An 11590-nucleotide genomic window follows, 5' to 3' on the forward strand; every position below is an offset into this window, starting at 1 on the left:
CCTCGAGGCCCAGCTCCAGCGCCTAGGATTTTTCTCAAAAATACTGCTAGGCCTATATACATATTATAGCGGGCCACACATTTGGCACCACTATGGGCCCGACCCTGTGTAGCAGTGATGATCATGGAGGGAGGAACGAGATGCAATCAATGCACCCAAATGCATGTGGTGGCATGTTCTGCTCTCATGCAATGATAAAGACTCATCGTTTCTATCTTCCTTGGCCACTAAGGATCTCCCAATAATTTTATCAAACTTTTTGCTGACCTTCTCACAAATCTAGTTTTCAGTTATCAGTTATCACACATCCTCCATCTAGCTTCTCTGCTCATCACTCTTTTCTTTAATTTCTAGCTTAATATGCAATGATGCAAAGCTTCATGTTTCACTGATGTACCCACTATATCTACACTATCTATGTTAGCAACCCACTACTCATATACACTCAATCATTTAGGCAGTACAGGTTTGTGGTGGTTTTGATGTACACCGAGAGAGGATTGAGAGGAGCCAGAGGTAGAAGAGAGCCAGAAGCCGCCGCCAAGCCTGATCCTACGCGGATGGTCTGCTCGTTGCTTCCTCCTAGGTATAAGTAGCTGCAGCGCTTGAGGATTCCCAGTCGGGCCAGGCCCAAGTGATGTCCAGAGGCAAGCCCACATACACGTATGGGCTAGGGAAGGGCCCTGACAATCTAAAATATCCCTACTATAATACTTTAATGGTGTCAATCTCAGGGATCTATTTGTGAAAACCAATGGTTGGAACGTCGTACCCTGTTCTGGGCAACGGCTTCGTGTTATATAGCAGGGTCGCGACTCCCTGATCGCGCACATGAGGTGGTTCATATTACAACTTGTAGTGCAAGGGATAGACTAGGAGGTTACAGAGAGATAAGATCAAATCCTAACAACCTAGCTAGCTGCCGTACGCCAAGAGGTCAAGGCCTTCTTGTCACGTACGTTTAACACCCTCCCTTAATCACAACTTTGCAAGTTGAGATTATGCCTGAATTCTTCAAAGTTCCTTGTAGGCGGCGCCTTTGTGAAGCCATCTACAACCTGGTCTCTGGAATGCACAAAACAAATCTCCAATTGTCTGTTAGCAACTCTTTCTCTAACGAAATGGAAATCTATCTCAATGTGTTTTGTTCGTGCATGAAAGACAGGGTTAGCAGACAAATATGTTGCACCCAGATTGTCACACCATAAGCATGGAGCCTGAGTGCATTTCACACCAAGTTCCTTTAACATGGACTGAACCCAAATGATCTCTGCTGTGGCATTGGCAAGTGCCTTGTATTCAGCTTCTGTACTTGATCTTGATACAGTAGCTTGTTTCTTAGCACACCAAGATATGAGATTGGGTCCAAAGAACACAGCAAACCCATCAGTAGAGCGTCTGTCATCCAAACAACCTGCCCAGTCAGAGTCAGAAAACGCACCGGCAAGAGTAGATGAAGATTTGCTAAAGGTGAGACCAACACTCATGGTGTTTTTGATATATCTCACTATACGCTTAGCAGTAGTCCAGTGAACTGTGGTGGGTGCATGAAGGAATTGGCACACTTTGTTGACAGCAAATGAGATATCAGACCTTGTTAGAGTAAGGTATTGAAGTCCTCCAACTAAACTTCTGTACCTGGTGCTGTCATCCTGACTCAATGGATCGCCTTCTACAAGGGACAATTTTTCTGTGCTAGACAAGGGAGTTGGTGAAGGTTTGCAATCTTTCAGACCAACTCTTCTTACCAAATCAGCAACATATTTTTCCTGAGAGAGATGCAGACTGTCTCCAAGCTTCTTCACTTCAATGCCTAAGAAGAAGTGCAAATCTCCCAGATCCTTGAGAGCAAACTCAGCACTCAAATCCTTCAACAGTCCTGTCACTGCCTCATCAGATGAACTTGTGACAATAATATCATCAACATAAATGAGCACAAATATGGACGTATTGAACTTGTTGTAAATAAACAGTGACGTGCTTGGAAGAAACAAAACCAAGTGCTTGCAGTTTCTGACTGAGGCATGAATACCACGCTCTAGGAGCCTGCTTCAATCCATAAAGAGCTTTATCAAGTTTACATACGTGGAAGGGTGAGTTTTTGTCGACGAACCCAGGAGGTTGTTTCATGTACACTTCCTCCTCCAGAACATCATGAAGAAACGCGTTCTGAACATCTAGCTGTCTAAGGCTCCACCCCCTGGAAACAGCAATAGATAGGACAAGACGGATAGTAGCAGCTTTAACAACGGGACTAAAGGTGTCCTCATAGTCTATGCCATACCGTTGCTTAAAACCTTTTGCTACTAGTCTTGCTTTATAACGGTCTATGGTTCCATCAGATTTTCTCTTAATCATGTAGACCCACTTACAGTCAATTAGATTTTTACCTCGTGGTGTCGGAACCAGGTGCCAAGTTTTATTTTTCTGAAGTGCCATATATTCTTCTTCCATAGCCCTCTTCCAACGAGCATCTCCAAGTGCTTCATCTAGACAGTTTGGTTCTCCTGTAGAACACGCTAGACCAAATTTGGTTACACGTTTGTAATTAATAGGCTGGATTACCCCTTTCTAAAGGCATGTACGTGGCGGAGGAGGAGCTGGCGCAGAAGATCCGACAGCTGACGATCCCAGCAATCCCGAGGCAGATTCCCCCGGTGCAGCAGGATTTTCTGCGGCTTCTGAAGCAGACGGAGTGGAGAGGGGCGGCACAGAAGATCCCGCGCCGCATCCCGAAGGGGCAACCGGCCCATCATGCTGCAATGATGGCGCGGGCCTGAGCAGATCGGCGTCGGATCGCGCGCCTGCGTCCGTAGCAGCATCGGATCGACCGCCTGTCGGATCCGCACTGGACCATGGGCGCCTGGTGTAGTGGCACGGCCCACCAACCGGCCAGCGAGCCGCAACGGGCCGCGTGGGTGTGGATGATTGGTGCGGGCCAGGTGCCGTGTCGGAGCCAGCCGCACCAGGCCACGTGCCAGCCGCCGAGTCGACAGCACCGCGCCTGGCAGAAGGCGACGCGGGCGACGCGGTTTCTGTGGCACTGGCATTCTGCAGCCGTGCCGATCCCGAGGAAGATTGGCTGCTGAGCTGTTGCAGCCCTGATCCCGAGGGAGATATGCTCCCAAACACAGGACACATGAAATCATGCCTGTTGAGGGCTGTTTCTTCACCGATTTCAGTAGTTTCTTGTCCATCTTTTTCCTGAGATGTATCTGTATCATCACAATACTCATGTACACGGTTTTGAGGATTAGTCAACAAAGGATCATCACAATTATTTTCCCCATGCTCAAGGCCGGTAAGATGGGATGGTAAGAGTAAGATTTCTTTGCGAAGTAGAGCACCGGTGTTTGGATGGAGGTCGGCAAAGGGGAATTTTGTTTCGTCGAACACGACATCACGGGAGATATAGACACGTCCGGTGGATATGTCAAGACACTTCACCCCTTTGTGTTGAGCACTATATCCGATAAACGCACACTGTTTTGAGCGAAACATGAGCTTGAGATTGTTGTATGGCCTGAGGTTAGGCCAACAGGCGCATCCAAACACACGAAGAGTTGTGTAGTCTGGTTTAACTTGAAGAAGCCGTTCAGTGGGTGTTTCATTATTAATGACACGACTAGGCAGTATGTTGATAAGATGGACGGCGGTGAGGAATGCCTCATCCCAAAATTTGAGGGGCATAGATGTGCCAGCTAGAAGAGCAAGACCAACCTCTACGATGTGTCTGTGTTTGCGTTCTGCAGACCCGTTTTGTTGGTGAGCATGAGGACAAGAGACATGGTGAGATATGCCAAGTTCTTGAAAGAAGAAGTTGAGTTTTTCATACTCCCCGCCCCAGTCGGACTAGACGGCTATGATTTTGCTATCGAATTTTCGTTCAACGAGAGCTTGAAAGTTTTTGAAGACTTGGAACACTTCGGATCTTTTCTTTAGAAGATAGATCCATGAGTATTTGCTATAGTCATCAATGAAGCTAACGTAGTATGTATGTCTACCAACAGAGGAGGGTGCAGGGCCCCAAACATCAGAAAAAATAAGTTACAAAGGTTTGGTAGAAATACTAGTAGACACAGGATAAGGTAGTTGATGACTCTTAGCTCGCTGACATGAATCACAAATTGTTTCGACATTGTGCTCTCGAACAAATGGGAGCTTATTCTTCCTAAGCAATTTCTCAACTAAAGAAAAAGATGCATGTCCTAAACGATCATGCCATCGTGTAGACGAAAGTTTGGTGGCACTAAAAGCTTGTTTATTGAATCTTCGAATCTCCGGAATCAACGGGTAGAGTCCACGAACGCATCTACCTCGATACAACACCTTCCTCGTTGCCTGATCCTTGATCAAAAAGAAGAAGGGGTGAAACTCAAGGAATACATGGTTATCAATGGCAATGCGATGAAAAGAGAGTAGGTTCTTTGAGGCACTAGGAACATGCAAAAAATTTCTAAGATGAATTTTCCTACGAGGGGTTTTAATAATTGAATGACAAATGTGACTGATCTTCATACCTTCTCCACTAGCAGTGTGGATGTGATCTTGCCCGCGGTATTTTTCCCGCATGGTCACCTTCTCGAGTTCACCGGTGATGTGGTTCGTAGCTCCACTATCCACATACCAGTTTGTGTCAACGCCATATGATCCATCTGCTGCACCCGCCATCTTCTCATCTTGATCTGAATCCTCATCTTCATCAAACCTGTACCAGCAGTCCTTGGCTGAATGGCCAGGCTTGCCGCAGATCTGACAACGGATGGCGTCAGGGCGCTTGGTGGAGTTGTTGCAGCGGCCCATGTTGTTGTTGGAGGAGGGATGACCGCCGTCGTTGCTGCTGTTCCCGCGTGCATCGCTGCGAGAGTTGTTGTAGTTGGTGCCTCCTGCACTCTTGCCTTTCACGCGCGGCGGCCCGCGGTAGTGTGAGCCACCACCGCGGCCGCGCATGGCGGCGTTAGCAGATGACTTGAAGCCGCCGTTGGCACCCTGGAACAAGGCCACCCTCTGATCGAAGTTACTCATCTGAGCAAATAGTTCGTCAAGGGTGACAGGTGAGGTGCGGGCGTCGAGGGCGGAGACGAGGGGCTGGTACTCCATGTCCAGGCCAGCGAGGATGTAGGAGATGAGCTCGTCCTCGTCAAGGGGCTTGCCCGCCGCGGCCAGTTCGTCGGTGAGGGAGCGCATGTGCGCGAAGAATGCTGCGATGGACTGAGTGCCCTTCTGAGCGTTGGACAGCGCGACGCGGATGTTGTTGATGCGTGACAGCGACTGGGATGAAAACATGTTCGCCACCGCTGTCCACAGCTCGTGGGCATGGGCAATCGAAGTCACCTGCACGAGCACCTCCTTGGAAAGGTTATTCAGAAGGTATCCTAGTACCTGTTGGTCTTCCCGGAACCAGATCAGGTGAAGGGGGTTGGGTTTGGTGACCTCCTTCCCGTCTTTGTCCTTGTCGATGACGACCTTGGGCGGCTCCGGCGTGCTGCCATCCACATAGCCGAAGACGCCGGCACCACGAAGCTGAGGCGTGATCTGGGTCCGCCAGAGGATGAAGTTGGTGCGGGTAAGCTTCTCGGTGATCTGGCCAGAGAGACCAGGGTTGGTGGTGGAGGACGAGGCCATGGCGGAAGCTTTCTGGTGGCTAGATGCGATGGAGGAGTTAGGCTCTGATACCATGAAAACCAATGGTTGGAACGTCGTACCCTGTTCTAGGCGACGGCTCCGTGTTATATAGCAGGGTCGCGACTCCCTGATCGCATACATGAGGTGATTCAGATTACAACTTGTAGTGCAAGGGATAGACTAGGAGGTTACAGAGAGATAAGATCAAATCCTAACAACCTAGCTAGCTGTCGTACGCCAAGAGGTCAAGGCCTTCTTGTCACGTACGTTTAACACTATTATGAAAGTGTGCTTCGAATATTTGGGAACTAGCGTGTTACAAATTGCTCGCAGTAATTTTCATCCTTACAATGAGCACCCTAGTTCTTTTCCTTTTACTGATTATAATTTGATGCACATAGAGCAACACTGTCAGTTCCTTGTTGCAACATGTCATGTCAGTTCACTGAAACAACATAGTACTACTGTACTGGCAGTAATGCACATGACAGGATCATAGCAGCATTTAGTGGTGACCAGTTTTTGGCAAATGAAGGGCAGTAGGTTCCAACTTCCAAGTTCCAAGGAACGATAGACCACTTGCTTGCATTTGGCTTTCATAAAACTAATGAGGGACAGATATTGCAATCTGTAATTTCCTTGGCTTGATAGGCCAACAAATAATAGTAGTATTACTAATAATAAATGTGAGGAATAATAGTAGTATTACTAATGACAAACATGAAGAATGGAATAAGATATGCAAACATACGCTATATATGCTGCATTTAGACTTCAGCTCGACAAAGGAGCTTGGTGCCAAGGAATAGCATCTTTGAGTGTCCAGTATCACAAGGTGTTTCTTTAGAACCAAGGCAAAGTATTTGCTCCATCTATTAATGAAGGGGAAGAGAGTTGCGTGGTTAATTAGTGGAAAACCAGGTGAAAACCGTCACAAACTTGAACACGAAAGGCAACCAAGCAGCAATCCTAAAGGCGAGCATGCAAGCCACAAAGATTGTTGTTCTAGGGCTGAAGCTATAGTCCGTCATCTTCTCTGCAAAGCCTGACTTGTTGTCATTTTAGGAGATCTCTTTTGGGAAATTGCAACCGCAATCAGTGAGCACATCATAAGTAGACTTGTTTGTGAGGAGGTCGTAAGTATAAAATGGCATTCCTTATATGTAAACTTTTTGCTTGTTTCCGCCTTTCCTGAATCACGTCATCTTCAGTGACTCTGATTAATGTGCAACATTGTACCACCTACTCTTCTCAATCAACCACCTACCTCTCCTCCCTTCTTGATTATTTCCATCCATAAACTAGAAGTGCGAAAGAGAAGAAGGGTAGAAAGGGCCAAATGCAGACAACTGAAAGAGACTAGTAGCATATTGGAGTTCACATTGTTTCTTTACATTTTCACTTTCTCAATTCCGTTGCCCATGAGTATGGGAGGCATCAGGAGAAAGCATTGCAGCATACCGATGTGGATATGTAAGCAATCATCCATATTATCCTTTTCTTCCAGAAACTTGGATGCTTGATATTTTTCAGCTAAGACATGAACTTAGAACTATATGCGCAATTGAGCATTCGACGCCACTTTATATATATGCACAATTGAAAATTCAATAGGTGGCCGTGCCTCCCATGGAAGATTGAGAGATGGAGTAGGGCAGAACGAGGTGCCTACTCTGCAATTGACGACCTGAGACGGCCATTGGACCCCAGAGGTAGATGAACTTGGCCAGAGCAGGCTGGCTGAAGGAGATGGGCGGTGGAGATAGAGGTGCAGGTGCTCAGTCAGCACATCGGCGACAAGGTGTGTCGTGTGCGTGTGAAATCCAAATGGACATGATGGTGGAAGATAAAGTACACAATTACGTATGTCTAGACCATACATTTAGGTTGTATATAACACTTCTGCTTTAATACCCCCCGCCCCCTAGTTAAATCAACGATGGGGATTAGAACATACCTATTCAACTTAGAGGGTATGATGGTCAAGTTAAAAGCTAAAGATTTTATTAATGTACACAATTTATACACGTAGACCGGCCTAAGGGTTTTTAGGTTGTCGGTACACGAAAACTTAGAACTATATGGGAAATTCAGTATTAAACGCCACTTCATATATATATGAACTATATATGAAGCTCCTTACTCCTACGCAATCACTTCTTTCAGGTATCTTAGACACACAATCACCCACATTAGAGCCATCAGAATTGAACCTGCCCAATCAGAACATAACATCCACTATAATTTCACTAGATCCGAGGACACCCTACCTTAGCGACAAGCCCCGTGTGCGTAGCTGCTCCAGTCGCTCCTGTTGTGCTGTGGATTTGATTTAGATCCTGACAGTTATCAGGTGGCGGAATGGAGAACAAACTGCACAAAGTTACTAGTATGCATGTACGAGGCAGCCTGTGAACTTTGGTCGATTGCTGACAAGCTCACATATCAGTTAACGTAATTTGCTAGTTGGCTGCAAGCTGCACATCAGCACCTGGAATAAAGCTAGCCAGCACTAGAGTTTCAGGCCTGGCCATGAATTTTGTTAGTCATTGTTGTTCTACAAGCCTGGTTATCCCATTCTATCACCATATAGTTGGTCTAGTAAAGTATATGTGAGAGTCGTGCATCAATAAAAAAATTGATGTCATGTAGAATACTAGAGAAGCTTCAGAGTTCAGATACAGATATATACTGTTCATTTGATCAGACAATTGAGTTGACAATTTGCTATACTCTATCATCAGCATGGTGTTTTGGATTAGAAGAACACTTTCGATCTTTGAGTGAGTATCAGGTGTTTTCTTTCTATTGTTGTTCTGGAGGTGATGCTATACTTTTATCATCTTCTCTGTAAAGCTTGATATGTTGTCCACTTTTGAAGATCTGTTGAGAATTTGTAATTGCAGTTAGTAAGGAGGCCATGAGTACAAAATGACACTCTTTGTAAAGCTCGATATATATATTATTATTTTTGTTTGTTTTCTGTCCTTCCTGAATCATGACATCTTCAGTGATTCTGATCAATGCACAACAATGCACCACCTACTCTACTGAATGGACCAACTACCTCTCCCCCCTTCTTGATTCTTTCGATCCCCATTATATAAACTTGAAAGTGTGAAACAAAAGAAAGGGCCAAATGCATGGGTAAGTGAAAGAGACCAGTAGCATTGGAGTGTCCATTGTTTCTTCGCATTTTCACTTTCCGATTTCTATGTCCATGAGCATGGGAGGCATCCAGGAGAAAGCAGTGCAGGACAAGCCCTGGAAAACGTAAGAAATCAACCATGTTGTCCTTTCTTCCAGAAATTTAGTATGTTGCATATGAGGCCACTTTATATATATGAGGCTCCTTGACTTGCTCATCCGCACTCACTTCTTTCAGGGATGTTAGACTAACAATCACCCACATGAGAGACTGCAGAACCAAACCTGCCCAACAAAAACTTAATATCCGAGACAATTCCACTGGATCTGAGGCAATCCCACCTTTGGGACGAACCTTGGGTGCGTAGTTGTACAAAACCCTTCTGTTGTGCTGTGAATTTGATTTAGATCCTCATAGTTACCAGGTGGCTCAAGTTTTGTTTAGGCTGATGCAACACTTGGAGGACAAACTGCGCAGAGTTACCTAGTAGTAGTACAGTTGTGGACTTCCTACCGTTGTACTGGTCAAGTTCCTATCATGTTCTTCAGACCTACAAGTCCCTGTGATCTCCCACGTCCCACTGACTTCATCAAACTTTTTGCGGACCCTCTCACAAATCTAGCTGTCCGTTATCACACCCATCCTCATTCTAGCTTCTCTGCTCATCACTCTTTTCTTTAATTTCCTCAATATGCCAAGCTTCATGTTTCACTGATGTACCCGCTATATCTACACTACCTAAAATATCACACTGATTGCTTCCTAAAACAATGGAATGTACAAGACACACAGATAGTAATATATTGAAGTGCCATTCAGAGACGTGTCATGTAAACCGACGCAATGTGAAATCAGAATGATAATATATGAAAGATAATACTAGTATGATTGTTGCAGTTTTGTTTTTGAGTTATCATTCAAAAAAGTTGGGGGCCAGTGAGAGGAATTGATCAGTTGATCAGTATCTATTGGAGCAGAAAATGATGGTGTAGCCAGGTGAATAGGAGCAGGTGAAGAGTACCTGAGAAGAAGCAAACGAGAGCCAGAGCCAGAAGCAGAGCACCCGCTCCTCCCCATTGGGACCTTACCCATTTTCCCTTGCAAATTCGAATGCGACGACAACAATGGACAGTTGAAGTATTGTGCATGGAAATTAACCAACGCATTGGTTTATATAGGTAGGTTGATATATTGATAAGAACACAAGAAAAAATATGTGAGAAGGAGGTGAGCGCAGTCATGCTGGCCATGGAAAAAACTTGCTTCCTTCTTTGATTGCTTCTTCCAATCATTTCTTCCTCAGATTCTTCAGTCAGCAAGCCTGGCTCTTCTTCCTTGTCCTCTGCGCATCTTCTTAATTTAGATTTGACATTGTTGTAACACAATATTTCTCGGGTGGATAAGGCTATTAAGTCCACATTGGCCTCATGGAGAAGTTTAACTTCACCGAACTTTATACTTTTGTGCTGTGGATTTGATTTAGATCCGGGGAGTTATCAGGTGGCGGAATGGAGAACAAGCTGCACAGAGTTACTAGTACACATGTACGAGGCAGCCTGTGAACTTTGGTCGATTGCTGACAAGCTCACCTATCAGTTAACGTAATTTGCTAGTTGGCTGCAAGCTACACATCAGCACCTGGAATAAAGCTAGCCAGCACTAGAGTTTCAGGCCTGGCCATGAATTTTGTCAGTCATTGTTGTTCTACAAACTAGTGACAGAGATTGCAATCTATAATTGGCTTGGCTTGGTTAGGAAAATAAGTAGTGGTACTGATGACAAACATGAGGAATAGGATATGCAGACTGAGTTAGTTTAGACCGGCGGAAATGCTAGATTATGTGTGATGTTTGCACAGTAAGATTGGAACAGTCTACAGGAAAATGTTAGTATTAAAAGGTTTACTGAAAGATCCAGGCTTTTATGGACCATTTCATGCACTGGTGTTGTCTCCACTTACACCAGAACAGATGATTAAAAAGGCAGAAGGGGAAAAAATCACTTCTGTTGTTTATATATCCAAATAAAAACAACCACATGGCCACATGGGAGTGACAGTGTAGAGATTTGATGAACGAATTACCTGTACTTCATGTTTCTCAGAAGAAGAAAACCCTACAAAAATAACTATATCAGGATCAGGTTAATTTGGTCTTGGATTAACCCTTAATTACAGTTGGAGTGCAAATTGCAATGCCGGGAAGCTAGAGAGAAGCATCAGGGCAGAGGTGCTCGGCCAAGTCACTGGAGTCGAGCCAGTTGTTGTGGCACGAGCACACTGATTGCTTCCAAGAACAATAGAATGTACAAGACACACGGATAGAAATAGGTTGACATGCCATTCAGAGAAGTGTCATGTAAATCAACACAATGTGAAATCAGAATGACTATATATGAAAGATAATGCTAGTATGATTGCTGCAGTTTTGTTTTTGTGTTATCATTCAAAGAAGTTGGAGGCCAGTGCAAAGAGTGTTGTTTGGAGCTGATGCTATAGTCGGTCATCTTCTCTGCAAAGCTCGATCTGTTGTCCATTTTAGGAGATCTCTTTTGGGAAATTGCAACGCAATCAGTGAACACATCATAAGTAGACTTGTTCGTGAGGAGGTCGTCAGTACAAAGTGACATTCTTTATACGTTAAACCAAGGTGAAATCAGGATGTCGTGATTGAGCTGACATTCAGAGAAATGATGGTATTAATAGATTGAGCTGACATTCAAAGAAATGTCGTGTGAACTGACACAATTTGAAATTGGGATGAGAGTGTATGGTGAGAGAATTGCTAGTATCCAAACATGTGTACAATAAGTGTATGG

The 11590-nt window shown here is 44.9% G+C and overlaps 1 protein-coding gene and 1 pseudogene across 1 annotated transcript; both read right to left on the minus strand.

The window, feature by feature from the left end:
* Positions 1 to 974: 974 nt before the first annotated feature.
* Positions 975 to 5625, minus strand: LOC147974496 (uncharacterized). The gene is made up of 6 exons (XM_087520056.1): positions 4579 to 5625; positions 2967 to 3121; positions 2033 to 2200; positions 1639 to 1902; positions 1249 to 1398; positions 975 to 1065 (listed from the first exon to the last, which is right to left on the minus strand). Exons 1-6 carry the CDS (start codon positions 5623 to 5625, stop codon positions 975 to 977), a joined length of 1875 nt encoding a protein of 624 aa, XP_087376182.1.
* On the minus strand, positions 5010 to 5148 carry LOC125555123 (small nucleolar RNA Z247; annotated as a pseudogene).
* Positions 5626 to 11590: the final 5965 nt, after the last annotated feature.

Source organism: Triticum urartu, chromosome 4A (genome assembly GCF_056163025.1).
Source record: "Triticum urartu cultivar PI428250 chromosome 4A, HENAU_Tu73, whole genome shotgun sequence".
NCBI lineage: Eukaryota > Viridiplantae > Streptophyta > Magnoliopsida > Poales > Poaceae > Triticum > Triticum urartu.

What these genes read in the sequence shown, in the direction of transcription:
- LOC147974496 (XM_087520056.1), bottom strand. Translation starts at nt 5,625, where the DNA reads ATGGCCTCGTCCTCCACCACCAACCCTGGTCTCTCTGGCCAGATCACC. An exon ending in TCACCGGTGAACTCGAGAAG is followed by an intron (nt 3,122 to 4,578) that starts GTGACCATGCGG and finishes TGTGTTTGGGAG; the next exon opens with CATATCTCCCTCGGGATCAG. An exon ending in AGTCAGGATGACAGCACCAG is followed by an intron (nt 1,399 to 1,638) that starts GTACAGAAGTTT and finishes TTTGGATGACAG; the next exon opens with ACGCTCTACTGATGGGTTTG.